General features: G+C 41.4%; 1 protein-coding gene across 1 annotated transcript in view; it reads right to left on the bottom strand.

Moving 5' to 3' along the window:
• Nucleotides 1-3,065: 3,065 nt before the first annotated feature.
• The window catches only part of PPARA (peroxisome proliferator activated receptor alpha), a 30,663-nt gene continuing 12,559 nt past the window's right edge, over nucleotides 3,066-21,169 (bottom strand). Inside the window, exons 3-8 of the mRNA XM_082223187.1 lie at nucleotides 17,516-17,764; nucleotides 16,743-16,903; nucleotides 11,885-12,023; nucleotides 9,275-9,477; nucleotides 4,343-4,790; nucleotides 3,066-3,701 (exon numbers count right to left, since the gene is read on the bottom strand). Of these exons, the coding sequence (XP_082079313.1) occupies nucleotides 3,454-3,701; nucleotides 4,343-4,790; nucleotides 9,275-9,477; nucleotides 11,885-12,023; nucleotides 16,743-16,903; nucleotides 17,516-17,753 (1,437 nt within the window). The 5' untranslated portion in view covers nucleotides 17,754-17,764 and the 3' untranslated portion in view covers nucleotides 3,066-3,453. The remainder of the gene's footprint in view (nucleotides 3,702-4,342; nucleotides 4,791-9,274; nucleotides 9,478-11,884; nucleotides 12,024-16,742; nucleotides 16,904-17,515; nucleotides 17,765-21,169) is intronic.

The following is a 21,169-nucleotide window of genomic DNA, read 5'->3' as shown; positions in this document are numbered from 1 at the left end:
GTTGCAGTGTGTAGCCTATAAAATAAAAGGTAAAGGGACCCCTGACCATTAGGTCCAGTCGTGGCCGACTCTGGGGTTGCGGCACTCATCTCGCTTTATTGGCCTAGGAGCCGGCGTACAGCTTCCGGGTCATGTGGCCAGCATGACTAAGCCGCTTCTGGTGAACCAGAGCAGCGCACTGAAACACTGTTTACCTTCCCGCCGGAGCGGTACCTATTTATCTACTTGCACTTTGACGTGCTTTCGAACTGCTAGGTTGGCAGGAGCAGGGACTGAGCAACGGGAGCTCACTCGTCACAGGGATTCGAACCACCAACCTTCTGATCGGCAAGTCCTAGGCTCTGTGGTTTAACCCACAGTGCCACCCGTGTCCCTAGGCTATAAAACAGTAGTATTTAAAAACGTCAAATGCACACACCTAGAAATACAATGAATTAAAAACAAACAAACCCTAGCATAGTTTTTGTAATATCTGCAGCCTTTCATGTGCGTCCATTAAAATGATCCTCAAAGGAAGCACTGTTGTGAGAAGTTGTGTATGCATCTGATATAAAGAGCTCTAGGGACATATCTACACTGCAGACATGTTTGATACCATTTTAAAGGTTATGACTTTCTCCAAAGAATCCTGGCAACTGTAGAATGGTGAAAGTTCTGAGATATCTGAATGAAATTCATTGCCCCCACCCCAAAAAGAGTTCTCAGGGTTCCAGGAGAGGGAAAGCCTTTATGATCGATTTTTGTCTATAGAATACAAAAACTACGTGTAACAACTTGCATTAGTGCTGAGCATCTGGATTAAACATAACCTTAATAAGCTACTTATTACAGTATTGGAACACCTTGGCCTCTATGTGGTGTGCCCCCCCCCCCCAGTATTATTGCTTCGGTAGTGAAGAAAGGGCACTGAATTAGAAAATTATCCACAAGTCCAAACAACACACTACTCTGACTCCTATTCCTTGTTTCAGTGCTGCATGGAAGCAACATTCTGTCAGATGCACCAACTTTGTTGTATCTATGGCTCACTATAACATGAAGGTTAACATGAAGTTTGCCCAGAGCAGAGCTGTTTTAGAAATTCAATGTTTCAAATTCAAACTCAAGCGCCAGAATACACAAGATATTATGAATTGGCTCTGCATGACTAAGGTTTTTTAATGTTGTGTATTGATCCTGCATAGCTGACTGGAAGTAAGCAGTTTGGCATGAACCATGGAAGAGGGAGGGCCTGGTTTCACACCATGAAATATATTTCCCAATATCATTATGGCTTTGACATGCCAATGGGATTTCATTTCAGTTAAATAAATAAAACAACACAGCAATCTTACACAAGTCCCAGTGACGTCTGCGGAATTTATTCCCAGAAATTGTGCATAGGATTGCAGCCTTAAGTAGGAAGAGAGCCTTTAAAAAATGCACCCTTTATGGAAAACCATCGAGGTAGGGACAGGGGCTAAAGAAACTACAGTAAGCCTACAATTTATTTACCTTTCAGCTTGTGCGCATTCAGTTTTACGCACTTGGCAAAAATAAATAAAAGGGGGGCAGACACCTGGGGGAAAAGACTTTGGCAATCCTACCCGCCAGTGTGGGAGCCCAATGTACTTTGACTATACACAATTTTGGCTTTAAGCACAATCCCCAGAACATAACCCCAGCATAAATTGCGGGCTTACTGTACTTTAGATGCAGGGCTAGTGACTAGGGTGCCCTTCAGATATTTTGTTTTATTATTTTTAAAATTTCTATACCGCTTTATATTTTTAATAAAAACCTCAAAGCGGTGTACAGCATATTAAATCAATAAATAATAAAACAATAGCCGGGCGATGTTCTTCTGGCCTCATGAGGAGCCTCAGTAGGGCTGGGTGAGCGTGGGCCTCGCCCAACAGGCCAGGTGGATTGTGGACCACAATTCACATTACCGCTGGCTGGGGCTTATGGGAGATGTAGTCCACAACATCTGGAGAATACAATATTGGCTATTCCTGATTTAAGGGATAGGGTATGACCAGTAGCATATGACTTATTTTAATGGCAGACATCTCTGCCCCCACCATGTCAAATCCCAATCTGCTTCTGAAACACCTTTGAGTTTCAAAATGTAACTCACCACAAAGCACGGAGGACTGCTCTTGGAGAAACACTGTTAAAGCTTTAATGGACATCACATACAGTGGTGCCCCGCAAGACGAATGCCTCGGAAGACGAAAAACTCGCAAGACGAAAGGGTTTTGCGGTTTTTGAGGTGCTTCGTAAGACGAATTTCCCTATGGGCTTGCTTCGCAAGATGAAACGTCTTGCGAGTTTGTTTCCTTTTGAAGCAGGAACTGGGCTGCCAGGGAGCGAGCGAGGGAGCGACCTACCTTTTCCAGAGGGATCCTCTTCTGGAGAGGGCACAGAGGAGCCAGGTGGGCTGGGATCCAGCAGATCTGGCTGGGTCTCTGCGACGCCGCCGCCTCTGCCTTTCTCTCCCCCTCCCCACGTGGCTGCTCCATTTTGCCCTAACTGCGCGAAGGCAGGAGGAGGCGGGACAAAGGAGGAGGCATCCAGTGCGCTTGGGCTGCCGCGAAGGCGCCTTTGCGGGGGTGGGAAGAAGCCGGGAGTAGCTGCCGAGACTGTGGGGAGCCCGGCGGCGTGGCGCAAGGTAACGGGGGGAGCAAGGGAGAGTCCGCGCCGGGCGCTTCGTGCGTCCGCCCTCAGTTCCTGAGCTCAAACGTCCTTTGGCACCTCGTGGAGAGAGAGGGAGAGGAGCGGGCTGGGGCTTTGATGTGGGACGCGGTTTGGCGGAGCGAAGACGCGGCAAGGCTTGGCGACAGAGGAAGGGGGGCTGTTTTCATGGGGAGGTGGGAGGGGGTGTCTTTGCCTCTTCCCGGCAACAGATCCTCCAGGCTGGGGAAACTCCTCCTGCTGGGGAGCGACCCGCTTTGTGCTTTGCCCGCTATCCCATTATAATACAGTACCAGGGTGCATCCGTGCTTCGCAAGATGAAGAAATCCGCAAGACGAAGAAACTCGCAGAACGGATTAATTTCGTCTTGCGAGGCACCACTGTAAAAGCTTTGGGATCCTGGCCCAAACTCCTAGCTTTCTTACAGTAATGAAGATGATGGGAGAAAGGCTTAAAAGTGCAGAAACTTCAGAAGAAGTGTATGTTGTTAGTAAGTTCAGATGTACTATAAATGATATTACCACTGTTGCCCAAATTTCAAGTCAATCACAGCTTATTGCCATTTTTTATACATAATATACAGTTTCTCTTAAGTACTTAAAAATACCTCCTGGCAAGAAAAATATGATATTGCAGTTACCTACCTTTTAGCTCACTAATGCTTTGAAATAAAAGCACAACAGAGAGAAGAACTGTGCAAAGTAGTTTGCTCCCATCTATTGCTTTTGTATTTTCACGTCATACGAAACAAAAAACAAAACAAAACAAAAAACAGCCTTAGTACATATCCTTGTAGATTTCTTGTAGTAAAGGATGTAAGTGTGCATCAGATTCAGTCTTTTTGATAATCTGAACAAGCTGAGCATGTTCTGTGACAAGCTGTCGGAGGTCAGCCATTTTCTGTAGAAGCTTTGGGAAAAGGAAGATGTCATCAGGATGGTTGTTCTGCAAGTGAAGTTTGAGTACATGCACAATGCTCTCCTGCATCTTTTCAATGTGTCTTATGTTTACAAGGCCAGGGCGATCTGTTCACCAAAACAAAAAAAAGCACATCAAGTTATTGTAGAAGAGTTAATCTGTGGCCATAAATTATATTTGCTTCAGACCCTACTGAAAGACCCACTAAAAGACCCTCTCCCTAATGTTAACTGCAAGAATGAGGGTAGTAGAGTTTTTAAGACTGCTAGACTAGGGAAAACCCATTTCAAATCCTCATACAGTCACAAACCGCGAGACCAATATAAACAGAAAGCAGCTTTTAAACAGACAAAAACATGTTTTTGATCTGTTAAACTGTTTTGCCTTGTCAGTTATAGCTATCCTCTTGTCCATTTTTGCTCTCAACCAACTCAAACAACTAATGGAAGGAAATTACTAGAAACAGGGAAAGGTAACATTCATACGAGGTTCATGAGGAACAGCAGCTAATCATTCATTCTGCACAGTATAACGCAAGAAATATTCCAATCTTTCCATCTGTTTCTCAACCACCCAAAATCTGTTATATTCTTTCTCTTACTTTTACTTGCTTAAATAATGGCTTAAATAGTGGCAAACAATTGCTATTGTTAGCTGCCCTGAATACTATTGTAGGAAGGTGGGGAGGTAGTATAAATGGAGATAATCACTAATTAGAATACATAGGTATAGAAGCTTTAAGTCTTACCTCCACAACAAATTATAGCAGCCACAAAAAGAGCTATATCACTGTCATCTAACTCCAATGCATTGAATTTCATTGCAAAATCAAACTTCGGTTCCATGATATCACAAAATGGCTTCCTTAAACTTTTGAGGAATTCTCGAGTTATAAAACCATTTCCGTAGGCTACCAGCATTCCATCTTTGTTCATTACAGAGGCTAATGTGGCAAAAATGGCTTCATAAACTCCGTATTTTAATAGTGTCACCTGGTCATTCAAGTCTAGGTTAGAGAAGCCAGGGATGGATTTGGCAAATTCTGTAAGTTCTGTTACAGCCTCAACGGAGGTACATTGGCAGCAGTGGAAAATTCGAACTTCTGCCTCCTTGTTTTGTATTCCATTGGCTACCAGTTTTGCCACCAGTGTCTTCTCTGCCATACACAGCGTATCCATATCATGTATAACAAATGGCTACAAAGAGATAGTGAAAGTAAATACGTTACTGTTTACAAATATACTAAAAGCAATAGAATATACTAAGATATTAACAGGAACAAAACAAATATAATCAAAGCCCCTACTGAAGGTGAGTCTTCAGAACCAGGTTTAATGGAAGATGGGATCCACCAATGTAATAAATTGTTCAAGAACATTCAGCATTTTGAAAGAGGTAATGAATACACTGTAAGATGACACCACCAGAAGCATTTGCCCCATGTGGATTTGCTTGTATAGCTAAGTCTCACAGCCTAAGGTAGTAGGCTTTAAGACAATGGTTTGGAACCCACAGCCTTGGGTACCACATCTCACAATGGCATCCCAACCCCACAGGGGCATATTCTCAGAAGGGAAAAAGAGCTGCAGATGGAAGGCACATGCTAATGGCTTTGTAGCCAAAATGCCCACACCCACAAGCAAGAGGGAGACATCTGTGAGCATGGGTGAATCCCAAGATCAGGCGACTGCACACCAGGAGGGGTAGAGGAAGAGTTATGCATGCGTAGGAGAAGGCACTCGAAGCACCTTCAGTGAGGGGCTTGTCAGCCAAGCCACCGGTTCATTGCACAAGCAGCATTCAAAATAGTCAATGAAAAAATTATTGTATTGGGTCTTGAGGGAGGAGGAAACAAGACAACTAGTGTGGGGAAGGGAGCAGGAGCACATGGAGATATCACACAAGTTTGGTTGGGGGTCTAGCACATGCATTTATTTCCCTATAAAAACAATTTAAAATATTAGGGTGTTTTGTATTTTTAAAAAATATATAAAAATCAAAAATAAAAAGTCTATAAAGATCAGGATAATGGTTGAGGTTGGATAAAGTTCCCCTGCCTATCAGAAGAAATAGGGGGTTTCGGTGCATAGGCTGCTGGTGCTGGTATAAACACCTAAATGAGCATACTAATGTCAAAGGGTCAAATCCTTTTTGCTCAAAAAAGAAAAGGAAAGGGTGCTTGTTTGATCTGTGCTGACAACACTGCTATTGTCATTGGGATATTTAAAAAGTGATCACAGCCAATGTTCTTACAGTATATACCTTTTGCATTTAACCATTTAATACTGACTCTGACACCACCTCCATCTAATATATCACGCCTTATCTTGAAATGTATCCAGCCTTACATGACAGACCCACAGTAACACCTGAGATCTTTCTATAGTTTAGGACTGCCATTGTGAGAGAGCAGGGCTCTTGTGCCTTAAACACAGATAACAGAAGAGGCACTATATTTGCGGCAAGCAAGAATACAAAAGTTTTTGCTAGTATGGAAGTACAACTATGAAAAAGCTGTGCCTGCTGACATCCTGCCAATCAGATAGCTTTTTACTTCTGTGTGTGCCTCAATTTATCTTTTCTGTGGGTCAGTGATCCTTCATATAAAAAAAGGTTTCCTACCAGTTTGATATTTACCAAAGGAAAAAGATGGGAACAATATGTCCCCTGACCTGGTAACATAGCTGTCAACATTTCCCCTTTTTAAAGGGAAATTCCCTTATTCCAAATAGGATTCCTCGCAAGAAAAGGGAAAAGTTGACAGCTATGCCTGGTTCTTACCACTTATTCTTCTCACTTATTTACTTATAAATCTGCAGCTAAACAAGTAAATTAGCATATTCCATTGTTATGCAAATATGCTTATCTTTTGAGGGTAGGGTAGAGGATCTGATCTGCAGTGCACTTTGCCCAGAAAATTATGTTAGCCCCTTTGCCTCTGTCTGGAGGAATGCCTTTAAACAGGCAGTACTAGAGTCACTGACTGAGTTCACTCATATGCTGCTTTTCCACAATGAGCTATGCCTAAAGTGTCTTAAAGCAAACTTTCAAAACAAATACAGAGTATTAGAAATATGACTATACAAAATACAGAACATGTCAGAAAATTCAAAAAAGACAAAACAATTTGGCAAACACAGAATAAATTCAGTGTAAGTAACAACAACCATCTAGGTTGTTGAATAGGTACATTGAATAGGTACAAAGCAAAACAAAAGTTAACTGCCAATAAGGATTCTGCACTCCCAGGAGCCTGCCTTCAATGCGGCTCAGAGGGAGGGGCAGATGGCATACACCTGGCTCCCCCACCTCTCCTCCAGAGGAGGCTGACAGCAACACAAGGTAAGCCTTGGGGAGAGCAATGATGGCAAGTCTCTTCTCCAGCCTCCTGGAAGTACCAACTGGTAGTGCGGGTCTTAAAGCACTCGGCTATTGCACTGCTGACTGTGCCACTGAGGCCTGCTAGAGTAAGGGTGCTTTTCCACTACTGTGTGTGTTGCGATGCAGGGTGTGTCTTGCAGGGTGTACAGGTTCATTGGCTGCCTGTGTGTCATGTGGATGTTGTCACTGCCACAGTCCTGATAGCAGACTGTGGCAATGTTTCTGCAGATGCTGTGGGCATTTAGTTGTTTTTCTGATGTGCTTATTTCTCCTGATATTGTACTTCCCTGCTCCTGACTACATGGACATAGGATTTGGAGGCTGCTTCAACAGAGGTGTATCAGCACACCTAGCATAAGGTAAGTACAGGATTGCAAAATGTAACTACAATCCGATGCCCATTTATCTGGAAGCAAGTCCCATTGCCATTAATTGAATTTGTTGCTGAGTAATCCTGGATAGAATTGCACCCATCAACCAAATATTTCAATTCAGTGTAGTAAAGACTCCAATTCAGTTTATCCTGGAAAACCCACATCAATTAGGACTATTCATGTGGATTAAAAAAACCACAAAACATTTTTCTTTCTTTGACACTCTAGCAACTCTGGCAAAATTACAACTTACTTTGAAATTTGCCCATTCCAAATCAGGTTACTATGTACCACCACGGATTGTATGAAGAAGTCGTGGAATACTGAGCAATTTATTATATGCACACATTGCCTGAATACTTTCATAGTTACATGTGATCTTAAAATAATATAATCTTTACTGCAATGAGAGTGGAAGAGCTCCCTATTGATTCAAATAGATATACCACCTTTAAATGGTGAAATAACAATCCCAATTTTCTTTTCAATCCTGTGTTCATTTTTTTGCTTTTGATGTAAATACAATTAGAAAGGAATGATGTAAGGCCATTTCAGAACATTTTAAGCTAGATGTTGTAAAACTTTGCTGCTTTTGCTGGAGAACTAAGGTACTGCAAGCTTAGTCATTTCTAAAACCCAGTTAATCATTTCCCAAAGCAGTCAAAGAAGTTCATTTGGTAATCTCTCCCTGTCTCTCTCATTCACCACCCCTGCCCCCCCAAACACACCCCATGGGATCTCTCCCCCCCCCAGCCAAATATGCTTTAGGAACTATGATTCTATGATTCTAACTGTCCAGTGTAAATTTGGAACCCTTGACTTGAAATGAATGAGGCTGAAGGATGTTTAACTTTGGCTGGATTATGGCATTAGTATTTTAGTTGATTCATTTATGACTTACATCCTCTAAAAGAGGGGGAGCAGGGGAAACCACCTTCAGGGCAAGATCCAACCAAAAGATAAGCACTTCTAAATCCCGTTGGACTTGTGAGGGAAAAAAATCTGTGTTTCCTGGTGCCAAGCAGATAAAGTTTCACATATCTCCAATTTACCTCTTCCACCTTCCTTTCCTTCTGTCCCTCTCACCCCCAACGCAAAACCACCTAGCCTAGTATGGCTACCACATAGAACAACAGGCTCAAAAGTAAAAGGGACCATTTCAGCATACAGGCTGCAACTTTTCATACTCATCTACGGGCAACAGGACAAGGGGTGTGTGTCCCCCTATAATTAAAGCCCCATATCCTTTCTTTCTTTTTCATTTGCTTAGAAGCAGTTGAAGAGGTTACGTGGTATGAGACTGGCCAGTTCAGCTGTATACTTCTATGAAAATGGCTAAATACGCAGTAGTCAACTGCCTAGCAACAATACTTAAAAATGCCAGAAGTTACGAAGTTTCAGTCCTTAGGAGAGCTTTCATCACAAGCTGTTCAGAACGATTGGTGTGGGTTTAACTCACCATTTACAAAAGTATCCAGAGCACACTCTCTTTAAGTATTACTTTCATGCTGCTCTTTTATATTGTGCAATTTTTATCTTTCTGCTTTTATTTGTTTTACTGTCTTTTTAACTTTATGTAAACTGTCCAGGAAACTTGTTAAAGGCGGGGTACATATCCTCAAAATAAACAAATAATAATAAGGCTGCCTCCAGATTAAAATAAAATTTGCTCATACAAAAGTTTTAACAGATCAAGCAATTAGTCATTAAAATCTACATAAATTTGCACTGAAATAAACTGATATACTTTGAAGAAATTTCCGTAATGCATGTCACCAAATAAGCACCTCCTCCTCCTGAGAGAGAGAATGGGAAATACCTCTTCTAACACAGCAGGTTCCATCCGCAGTTCTTAGAAGTGCTTTTACTTGTCTTACATACACATTAGCTCACCATTTGCTTAGTTTGCTATGGCAAATACTTACTGGATTGTTGCTGGTTTTTCCTGCAAGTATGAGTCTGGCTTTGACCTTGTTCATATTAAAGTTTTTCAAATACGCTTCATAAATTCTCTTGGCGAGTGACTTAAGATCTGCGATTTCAGAATTTTCTATACAATGATCACCTGTTAGAATTTCAGCTTTCAACTTTGCCTTCTCTGACCTTGGCATCCGTCCAAATCGAATCGCTGAGGAGAAAACATGCATTTAAAGTGGAACAGCACAAACATTTGTTCTCCAGTTGTAAGCCTGATCTTAAGCTCAAATACTAGCTTACCAGGATCCTAGCACTAGCCCCACAGGCTGTGACCCCATTCCTATCTATTTGTGACCCCATAAAGAATTCAAGATATCGGGTCTGCAGCTCGTTCCCACATCTTTTTGGGAAAGGTCTACTCAAGCCCATCACCAGTGGGAGAATGGCTGCGTCAATACATCATCTCCTTTTAGTAAGAAGCACATGGTAGCAGTGCCACAGTTTTCACAGCCTTACTTAATTATGTGAATTGCTGGAAAGCTGCAGCTAAACTGAGAAAGAAGGCTTAGAGAAGGTGTGTGAAGAGGAAAGAAACACTGCAAAAGCAGAGACAGAATAAATGGATGGGAGAAAGATGAGGCTTTGGAGAAACCTGTAGAGTAGGGAAAGAAAAAGGGGCAACAATGAGGTGCAGAGTGATGTGTGGTATAATGAGAAGACTTTGAAGTACAGAAAGAAATAGGGTGTTAATGTAGTGAGTCCCCACACACTGCATTAAGACTGCAATACAAACACTTCCCACAGATAAATGCATCAAAAACATCTTTCTTATATTAATAAAAACCAAGAATTGGCTTATTTGAGTTGTGTATCACCAACCAGACCATAGCCCAATATAGCAGCCACCAGTACCGTCCCTCCCTAAACTGAATTCCTATCTGCACCAACAGCACACAAACAGGGCAACAACTGAAGCAGAACCTAACATTGATTCAGTCACTGGTGTTATCTCAGAATGGTGCACCTTCAGATTCAGACCTAGCAACATTCTGAGTCCTATTGTAGCAATTTTACATTTACATTTGTGAATGAATCTTAACTACAGTGTTCAATACATGAATAGTTTGAAACTGATTAGAGGCTTGTAGCCCAAGATAGGAAAAGAGGTGGTAAGGGAACACCAAGCTGCTTTAAATGAATTCAAATCTCCAGGGCCTGATGAGCTGCATCCAAGGGGACTAAAGGAGCTTGCAGATGTAATTTCAGAGCCTTTGTCTATGATGTTTGAGAATTCTTGGAGAACAGGTGAAGTCCCTGCAGACTGGAGGTGGGCAAATGGTGTCCCCATCTTCAAAAATGAGGGAAAAAAGGATGCAGGTAACTACCGACCAGTGGACTTCAATACCAGGAAAGGTCCTAGAATAATCAAATGGTCGGTCCATGAGCATTTAGAAAAAGATGATGTGATTACTAAGACCTAGCAAGGGTTTCTCAAAAACAAGTCATGTCAGACAAATCTCATTTCTTTTTTGATAGTGTTACAAGCTTGGTGGATCAGAGGAATGCTGTGGACATAGTGTATCTTGATTTCAGGAAGGCTTTTGACGAAGTCCCCATGATGAAACTGGCAAAATGTGGGTTGAATGAGGTAACTGTTAAGTGGATTTGTAGCTGGTTGACTGTCCAAACCCAAAGTGTATTCATTAATGGTTCCTCCTCATCCTGGAAAAAGGGCACCACAGTTTAAGCTGGAATGTGTGCAGAGGAGAGCAACCAAGACAATTAAGGGTCTGGAAACCATGCCTTATGAGGAACGGTTGAAGGAGCTGAGTATGTTTAGCCTGGGAAAGAGGAGACTGAGAGGAGATAGGATAGCCATCTTCAAATATCTCAAGGGCTGTCTCATGGAAGATGGAGCATGCTTGTTTTCTTCTGCTCTGGAGGGTAGGACTCGAACTCATGGCTTCAAGTTACGAGAAAGGAGATTCTGACTAAACATCAGAAATAACTTTCTGAAAGTAAGAGCTGTTCAACCATGGAACAGACTCCAATGGGAGGTTGTGGACTCTCCTTCCTTGGAGGTGTTTAAGCAGAGGTTGGATGGCCATCTGTCATGGATGCTTTAGATGAGATTCCTGCATTTCAGGGGGTTGGACTAGATGACTCTTGGGGTCCCTTCCAACTCTATGATGATTCCATTCCCCCCCCCTTGCTACTTTGCAATATCTGGAATTGCTCATAACAATTCTGTGTTTCTTCGCCTTCTGACATCAAACTAGATCCGAAGACTGGAGAACAGAAGGAACATAGCATTCAATAAATGCTTGTGCAAACATTCATGCAGTGTTGTATTTAATAGGCTCCTATAGCAGTTCTCATGTTTCTGTTTGTGGAAGTAGACCATCAACTTTGGATTTGACTTTTCTAGCACAAGATACAGAACAATATTTGCATGAGCAGAAAATGTATTCCATATCTGGATGGGAGCATATGAATCCAAACCATGTTTGCTTCAGTCCTGTATTTGCATAAGATGTCGTACCAGCTATCCATGTAGAATCATTGTCCAACTTATTTTTTGTTGAAGTAAAACAAAAATTATGATCACTCTTACCTACCATTATGAGACATTCCAACTGAAAGGCACTTTTGAAAACGGCAGTACTGACATTTATTTCGATTCTTTTTCTGAATTTTGCAGTTGCGATCACACTTGTCGTATATAAGTTTTAGTCTGATTGTTCGCCTAAAAAAGCCCTGTAAAAAGTTTAAAGACCAGACATTAGCATATAATAAAAGCTTCTTATATTTGAATTGCATTACAATCCTAAACCTGTTTTTTATGAGAAAACACTATTATTATTATTAGCATCATTATTATTAGCATCCATACTTTTTTGCATTTCATTTCCTTCTGACATATCTGCTACGCAGGATAATACTTTGTACATCTGATGAAGTAGACTGTAGTCTACAAAAACTTATGAACCAATGTAGGTATTAGTCTTTAAGGTGCCAAAGGACCCTTTGTTTTTATTATTCCTACCATCATTTCTGGTTTTGCCAGGGCTTTAAAAATTGTAGATAGATAGAGTCAACTGAAGCCTCAGCTGGACAAAAATGTGTGTACACATTTTGTGCAGGGATAACTCTCTCAAACCACATTCAGTTCTCTTAAACTATCTCTAGCCTTTATTAGAATAGGAATCTAGCAATTTCAATCCAATCTTAAATTCCAACAAACTGTCCACTAAATTACACCACCACTCAAAGTATTTGCTTAGATTACATGAAATAATTGGGATATCTGAAGCTTTTACAGAATCAAGACATGTGGGAACCTAAATTATTGTGTCTTATCAGAAAAACAGACTTCCAACTTTACACAGGTAAATTCCAACACAATTAATGCAAATCTTATTCAACAACCTTCTGCAGCTCTGCCAACTCCCCAAAGGCAAGTCTGATGAAGCGAAGGTGGTAAAACATCCCACACAGTTGCACCAAGTTTCAGAGATGCAATTATGAGAAATGATTCCCACCCACCTCTCCAGCTCAAAGCTAGAAAGGAGCTGCTGTTTGGCCGGTGGGAGACCCGTGGATTCCAAAAGCCTCTGTCACCCACTGCCAATATTAGCCAAAGCATTCCTTTTCGAAGGAGAAAGGTGGAGGCAGAAGTTTGAGCAAAGCTGTGGGCAGGAGTGCCTCTGCCACCAACCACCAATGGCCATATGAATGGCAAGCAGCAGAGGCAGCCAAGTGTTTCCACACCCAGCCAACCAGCAAAACAAGTCCCAGAGGGGAAAGCAGGAGTGGCTGTTTGGGTTGCATGGTGCCACTATACAAGATCCTGCTCCCCTCCTCTAACACTATTCTCAGAGTTAACTATTCCCACAGTTAACTATTCCCACAGTTAACCTGCTTTTCCAAGCTCCTCCAATGCCTAGTGTAGGTTGTGGAAACCCTGCCACCCTGTCTCCAGCTACAGACTTGGAAGGCAGAGGAGGGAAGCAGGCAATGGACCCTAATATTGTATGGAAGAGACAGCAAGAGGTCAGGGGCCAGCAGCCCAAATTTATGCATACCTGCAGTCCAAAGCACACTTACTTATAAGTAAGCCCCACTGAACACAGTGAGACTTGTTTCTGAGTAGATATGCATAAATCTGTTCCAGCAGGATCTCAATTACAAGTTTTGCCTTGGTTACCAAGGTCTGCCCAAGTTTATGGAGCTCTGAACATAACAAGTCACATGAGATACTTTGAGTTAATAGCATAGTGTTAAAATAGATCGTATGAGGCATGTGTACCAATAATTCTTTATTTGGCATTTTTCATAGGCACTTCCCATTTTTCTTAATTTCCAGTTCTTTAGCTCGCTTTGCTACTAGATGAATCCTTATTTTGCCCCAGTAGAAATCTCTCAATTATCTGTCAGTAAAAGCATCATGATACTCATTTCACAATGTATTGTATGCTAAAGCCAGCCTCCCCAAGAAGCCTTCCCCAACCTGGTGCCCTTCAAATTCTGGACTACATTTCCATGAGCCCCAGCCAGCCTGGCCAATGGTCAGGTATTATGGACATATGATGGAGGTATGATGGCACCTCTTAGGCCAGCCTTTCTCCACCTGTGGGTCCCCAGATGTGGTTGAACTACAACTCCCATCACCCCTAGCTAGCAAGGCCAGAGCTCAGGGATGATGGGAGTTGTAGTCCAACAACATCTGGGGACCCACAGGTTAAGAACCACTGTCTTAGACTATGTTATTGTCCGTGCTAAAGATCACCATGATGTGCTCCTTACCAGAGCTATGACGAGCACCGACGACTGCTGGACAGATCACCAACTAATACGCTCCACGATGGTTATCAAAATTATACCTCAATGCAGGATACAAGGAAGAAAACCAAGGTGCAAAATGAACACTCAAGTGCTTCAAGATCCCATTAAGTGGGATTGCTTCAAAACGACTCTTAAGAACCATCTGCATTCAGAATTCCCTGATAACATCGAGGAACACTGGACCAAGCTAAAAACATCCATTATTGCAGCCTTTGAACAAACTATTGGCTGAAATCTTCAAAGTGGGCAGAATTGAACTTACACAACAACTTCACAAGCTCATCCAAAAAATCTGGGAAAGAGAAGAAATCCCAGCAAACTTTAGGGATGCCAAAATTATCAATCTCTTAAAAAAGGTGACAGAACTGATTGTGGAAACTATCAAGGCATCTCTCTATTAGCTGCGGCTGGCAAAATTCTTGCAAGGATCTTAGCAAACCATCTCTTAACAATATCCGAGGCGACCCTTCCTGAATCCCAAAATGGTTTTCGGCCTTCTAGGGGGACAGTGGACATGATTTACACCGCTCGACAGCTTCAAGAAAAATGCAGAGAGCAAAACCAACCCCTGTATTGACCTGACTAAGGCTTTCAACACTGTAGATCATAATGCCCTGTGGACTGTCCTTCTGAAAGTTGGCTGCCCAGATAAATTTGTAAACATCATTCGGCTCCTCCATGATAATATGACAGCAACAATCGCAGATAACAATGGCTCTCAAAGTGAACCATTCACAGTGGGATCAGGTGTTAAACAGGGTTGTGTTATTGCCCCAACTCCATTATTTTCATTGCCATGATCCTACACTTTGTCGAAGGGAAACTCCCCACCGAAGTAGAAATCATATATCGAACAGATGGAAAGCTCTTCAATCTGAGCAGGCTGAAAGCAAAGAGTAAGGTTACCGTAACTTCCATCATAGAACTTCAGTATGCTGATGACAACGTAGTGTGCGCACGCTCAGAGGATGACCTCCACACCATCCTAAATATATTTGCAGAAGCTTACAAAAAGCTTGGCCTATCACTCAACATCCAAAAAAATCAAAGTGCTGCACCAGCAAGTACAAAATAACCCCTCTGCAGTGCCACAAATCCAACTCAATGGTGTACCGTTGGAAAATGTTGATCACTTCTCCTACCTATCTTTCCAAAAGGGCCTGAGCTCTGCGAGTGCGCCTTTCTCCCAACTGAAGGGCAGAGTGTTTGAGATTCACAAGGAAACCAAAATGCTTGTTTACAAAGCTATTGTACTGCCAACCTTACTATATGCTTGTGAAACATGGACCACTTATAAATGCCATCTCCAACTCCTCAAAAGATTCCATCAGTGGTTTCTCCGAAAAATTTTACACATCACTTGGGAAGACAGGCGAACTAATATCAGTGTACTGGAAGAAGCAAAGATCACCAGTGTTGAAGCAATGATTCTTCAACATCAACTTTGTTGAACGGATCATGTTGTGCAGATGCCTGATGATCGTCTTCCAAAGCAACTACTCTATTTTGAACTTAAAAATGGAAAGTGTATTGCTGGTTGTCAACAAAAGAGGTGTAAAGACTCTCTCAAGGCAAATCTAAAATAATGCAGCATAAACACTGACAACTGGGAAACACTGGCCTGCGAGCGCTCCAGTTGGAGAACAGCCTTTACCAATGGTGTCATGGGCTTTGAAGACACTCGAACTCAGTACGCAAGGGAGAAACATGCTAAGAGGGAGGCACGCCTTGCAAATCCACACCGTGATCAACTCCTGCCTGGAAACCAATGTCCCCACTGTGGAAGGATGTGTGGATCCAGAACTGGCCTCCACAGTCACTTACGGACTCACTGTTAAAACCGTGTTTATGGAAGACAATCTTACTCAGCTACGAGTGATTGCCAAAGAAGAAGAGAAGGAGGAGGAGGAGGAGGACATTGTAGTCCACAACCTCTAGGGTGCACCAGGTTGGAGAAGGATAACCCAGAGCATCAGAGGCTATCCCTCAATCCACACTTAAGCACATTCCTGCCCAAACCCATTACAGTTGTGCTCAGGTATGAACAAACTGAGGAATGTCGAGTCTTACTAAAGCTGAAGCCATTGTCCAATTTACAAAATGGTCAAATAAAACCATTCTCAAAACATCAAACAAAAGCTTGGTTTATGAGCAAAGTAGTTATAAACTTATTCCATACTATTTTCAGTAATGTAATTTTCTGACTGAATTGTATATAGTAAAACAACATAGTTATGTGCCCTGCTGCACAGGAAAAGGTAGTTTCCATCTTAAATCATAGTTTACATTTAAGTTGTAATACCAAAAAACTTCATGTAAAAAAATTACACACTATACTTTGAAGCAAAATTAATTAGAAGTAAGGCACATGGGTGTCAATAGAGTTTGTTTCCAAGTAATCATGCTTGGAAACTTACAGCACATTCTCCCCATATCTCAGAAGCTAGCTTTACTGAATTCAAAGGGGCTTACTCCCAGGTAAATGGAGCTAGGACTACTAACTTCACAAAGGACTTCTCAATAAGATCCAACTACTAATTTCTATATTAAAAAAACTTTTATTCAACAGCTCTAAAGTAATTAATTTCCTATTCTGGAATATCGTTATGCAGAGAATATTGTGGACAGTACCTTACAACCTTCACAAGCATGGACTCCATAATGGTAGCCTGAAGCTTTATCTCCACATATTCTACATTCAATATTTAACGATGCACTTGGCAGTTCATCTTTGCTACCCGAAACTGTGGAAAAATTCACAGACGAGGGACTGGATGCTGGCGAGAGAGAGTCTGAAAGTTAAAAAAAAAAGTTAGCAAATACTAACAGCAAACTCAGGTGACTGAAAGCCTATAAGTTTGGAAGCTAAACAAGACAACTCAAAATATTTGAGAGGCACCTATTTAAGCAAAAGAATATATATCTGTGAATTAAAAGAAATTACTATTTTCCAACTGCATGACAGGAACCTGTGAGAAAATATGGAATTCTGATGGCAGCTGAACTTATAGAGGATGGGTGGGTGGAGTATGGAAGAAAAGGGTTCTAATAAATAATAGACAAGCACACTGTATTGTGTCTACCAATCAAATTTATGGCTGAGTGTGCCTGTCCCATCTTGGCAACCCCTGTTTAAGCCGGGGAGTTCTAAACAGAAGAGGCAAGAGCTGAGCAACGAGATCAAGCAGTCTCTTGGGCATGGTGGGTTTCTTTTGCAGGTCCCTTGGGGGTACTGGTGGACACACCGATGACCCCTGGTTTACACAAATCCCAAATCATGTTTCAGCAATATAGCAAACCAAGTATTTCAAATTGTATTAGGTGTCATAAGGGTACATAAAAAGTTGCTGCCCTACATTAAAACAAAATCTGATTAAATCCATTCTAGATAATAACATTCTTACCTGTGATGATTGATCCATCAGACCCAGCTCCATTTCCCAGTGACTGGAAGTCTGTTACACTTAATGCTCCTGAACTATCCCCACTTATAGATTGTGAGAGCTCTTGTATGGAATCCATATCTTGTAAGAATTCTTCAGATAAAGGACTACCAAGATCCTCATCCTTTAAGGGAAGGAGGGGGCAAAGCTGGCTTTCTGTGTCCACCATTTCGGTGAAGCAAAGTATGTCGCTCAGCATTTATTAGGCATCTGAAAGCAAAACAAATATCTTAGCAAGGTAAGATGAGCCACTTATTTGCCATATTTGTATGATTCCCTCTCAAAATACTCAGGGATGTAGCTTATAGCATCAATGGTGCAAACCACGTTCAAATTTTCCGTATTTCCATATTTCCCAGTGTATAAGACAACCCCCAACTTTTCCAGTTAAAATATAGAGTTTGGGATATACTTGCCGTATAAGACTACCCCTCTTCCAACATATAACAGGTTAAGAACGTGCTTCAGGTTAAGAACGGACCTCTGGAACAAATTAAGTTCTTAACCCGAGGTACCACTGTATTCACATGTTGCTTTTTCATAGAAGTGAAAAGCAGGACAGCAAGTCATGGACTCAACATTCCTATGGAATGCCTACCAAAGCCCCCCCCCCTGGGGGGGGGCTTGAATACAATAAAAGGTAAAGGGACCCCTGACCATTAGGTCCAGTCGTGACCGACTCTGGGGTTGCGGTGCTCATCTCGCTTAACTGGCCAAGGGAGCCTGCGTACAGCTTCCGGGTCACGTGGCCAGCAGGACTAAGCTGCTTCTGTCGAACCAGAGCAGCGAACAGAAACGCCGTTTACCTTCCCGCCGGAACGGTAACTATTTATCCACTTGCACTTTGACGTGCTTTCAAACTGCTAGGTTGGCAGGAGCAGGGACCGAGCAACGGGAGCTCACCCCATCACGGGGATTTGAACCGCTGTCCTTCTGATCGGCAAGTCCTAGGCTCGGTGGTTTAACCCACAGCGCCACCTGTGTCCCATTGAATACAATACAATACAATACAATACAATACAATACAATACAATACAATACAATACAATAGCAATGCAGCAGAAAAATGGCAGGCACCAGAACACACCTGTGAAAAATGCAAACCAAAGCTCATTTTAAATTTTTTTGACTATTTTAAATGGCTGTTTTAAACTGATTTTACCATTAAATTTATTGTTTTATCTCTCTGTAAACCACTTTGAGGGTTTTAAAATATATAATCAAGTGGTGTACAATTTTTAGAAATGGAAATAAATAAAAAGATAAAAAATGCCTGGGGAAAGGAAAAAAATAGTCTAGTCAAGTCATGGGTTCATGTTTGCAAGTTCAATCACAGTCGTAAACTAGCATTATTTATTTTTCATTTATTTAATAAATTTGTACACCACTCTTCATTTGTAATATCAAGGCAGTTCGCAACATAAAAATACAATATAAAAAACACAAAATACATAGTAAAAACTAAACATGTCATGGGGGATGTTTCCCCACCCACACAGGGCTCTAAATTGCATATAAATATGTAACTAACATTTTGGAGGTGATATCAGAATTCTCAATACTGCTACCATAACTTGGGATCTGAGATAACCAATCTCCCTTAAAACATCTCCCCTCCCCAAGAATTGCTGTACTGCCTGGCATTCTCACAAGTGCTGGTAGGTGTGCGCTTACATTTCTTGGTAAAGGATTGACAGTTCAAGAATCCAGCTAGCTTTCAACGGCAAACTTGTGTATCATCATCATCATCAGCTGGACCAGATCAACAGCCCAGCTGTTCCAGCATCTTGTTCTTGCAGTGGCCAGCCTGTGGAAAACCCACCTTCCGTTTCTAACAACTGATATTCAGAAGCATGCTGCCTTCAAGAATAGCCATGATGACTATGCCCCATGCCCAACAGCCACTGGTAGCCTTATCCCCCATAACTTTGTCTAATAATCTTTTAAAGCTATCCAGATTGGTATTCCAGATAATCTTTCCTCACTGCACTGCTAGCTACTCTGCCAGCTACTCTGTTAGGGAGTTGGACATGTTAAATCTCTTTCATTCTGTCAGATAAGAAAAATATTGGTTTTTTCCATCGAAATAGTTTAGTTCTCATTAATTATTATGAAATGTCCAAGCAAATAATTTTACATAGAGAAAATGGAATGCACATGCAGCAGCAAGGAAGTGTGAATGTTGCACATATAAACAAATAGGCAAGGAGGGACAAAATAAATAGCAAATAAATAGATCCATTCATAGTTTTTTCATGCTAGGAGTCTTTTGTTGGTGGGGAAAGGTAGTACAGGATTAGGAAAAAAATGTAAAGCAACTCACCACCATAAGGTGGGGGCAGGCAGAGAGAAGGAAGACAATGCTTAAATCCAAGATCCGCCGCCCCCCCCCCAAAAAAAAACATTCTCTGGTGATTCACGGTGTGTCTCATTTTTATTATGGAATGGTCTTTTAAATCCACAGGCTGCACTGCTCTGGCAGCCAAAACCATCCAGAGTCATATCTCTTTGGAGTTGTTTTCAACCCTCTAATCTCATGTTCCAATAAAGAAAGATTACCAACTGTCCTTGAAAGAGTAGTTAAATATTCACTTCTCATTTAGGACTTTTGACCTCAAGACAACAACACCAGCTTCAACAATAATTCAAGTGCAGAATACTGTGTAATCACGCCACGTGTCCGGGCCCCCCTCTCTCTCCTGTATCTGTTATGTTATAACTGCATTGGTTTGTGGTCTTTACAAACCATGATTTAGCCTTCAAACTATGCTGAATCTCAGGTTTATGCAGATTCTCTATTTAGAGATAATCTTTTAGAAATCTGCCCCGCTCCCAGTTTTATTTCATTTTTCTTACTTGACTACTTTGCAAAACAGTTATTGAACTCTTGCCAGTTTTGTACAATTCCACCTCTTATGTATTCTCAAAGATACTCAACAGCACAATGCTACTTGGTCTCCAGTTAATACTCTGGCCTTCTTTTTACTAGTAGTATGGCTCAATAAGGGCACCATTTGGGAAAACTTGAATGCAAAATTGAGATATGAAATACAGTATAGACATATTGCTTCCCAGCAAACTATGCTAAAGTTTCTTAAATAATGATTCTATAGAAAACTTAAAATTAATTGGAGAGCTATAACCATATGCAAGGAGAATTTAAGGGGGGAAAGGGAAACCAGAGGGGGTGGGGGGAGTCATTAAATGCAAATTTGGATTGGATATGTATAAACAAAAGAAAAATGCTGTTATTTTGAAACTTGAAAAAGAAAATATTAAAAAGGAAAAAAAAACTTGTAATCCATACAGAAGTATAGTAAGCAATTCCATCCACAGTCACAGTTTTCTATGCTGCCTCTGCTGAATCCACAGTGCTAGAGGCAAGGCATTGTTTTCATTACCTCTTCAGCAGTAGGAAGCACAGGAACAGAAATTCCATGCAAGATTCTCTCCAGACGTGCATTTTGTTTATTTGGACTGTACCATAGTTTCTAGCTACACAAGAATAATGTATCACATGCTACATTTTCTTGTGAACTCAAACCCAGAAGAAGATCATTTAGGAAACTAGTACCATGACTTCACAGCATAACATCTGAACGAAATGTTAGTACA

The sequence above is a fragment of the Podarcis vaucheri genome, assembly GCF_965113315.1.
Source record: "Podarcis vaucheri genome assembly, chromosome: 5".
Taxonomy (NCBI): Eukaryota; Metazoa; Chordata; class Lepidosauria; order Squamata; family Lacertidae; genus Podarcis; species Podarcis vaucheri.
The sequence above is the reverse complement of the archived record's forward strand: the minus strand, read 5'-3'. Positions and strand labels throughout refer to the sequence as shown.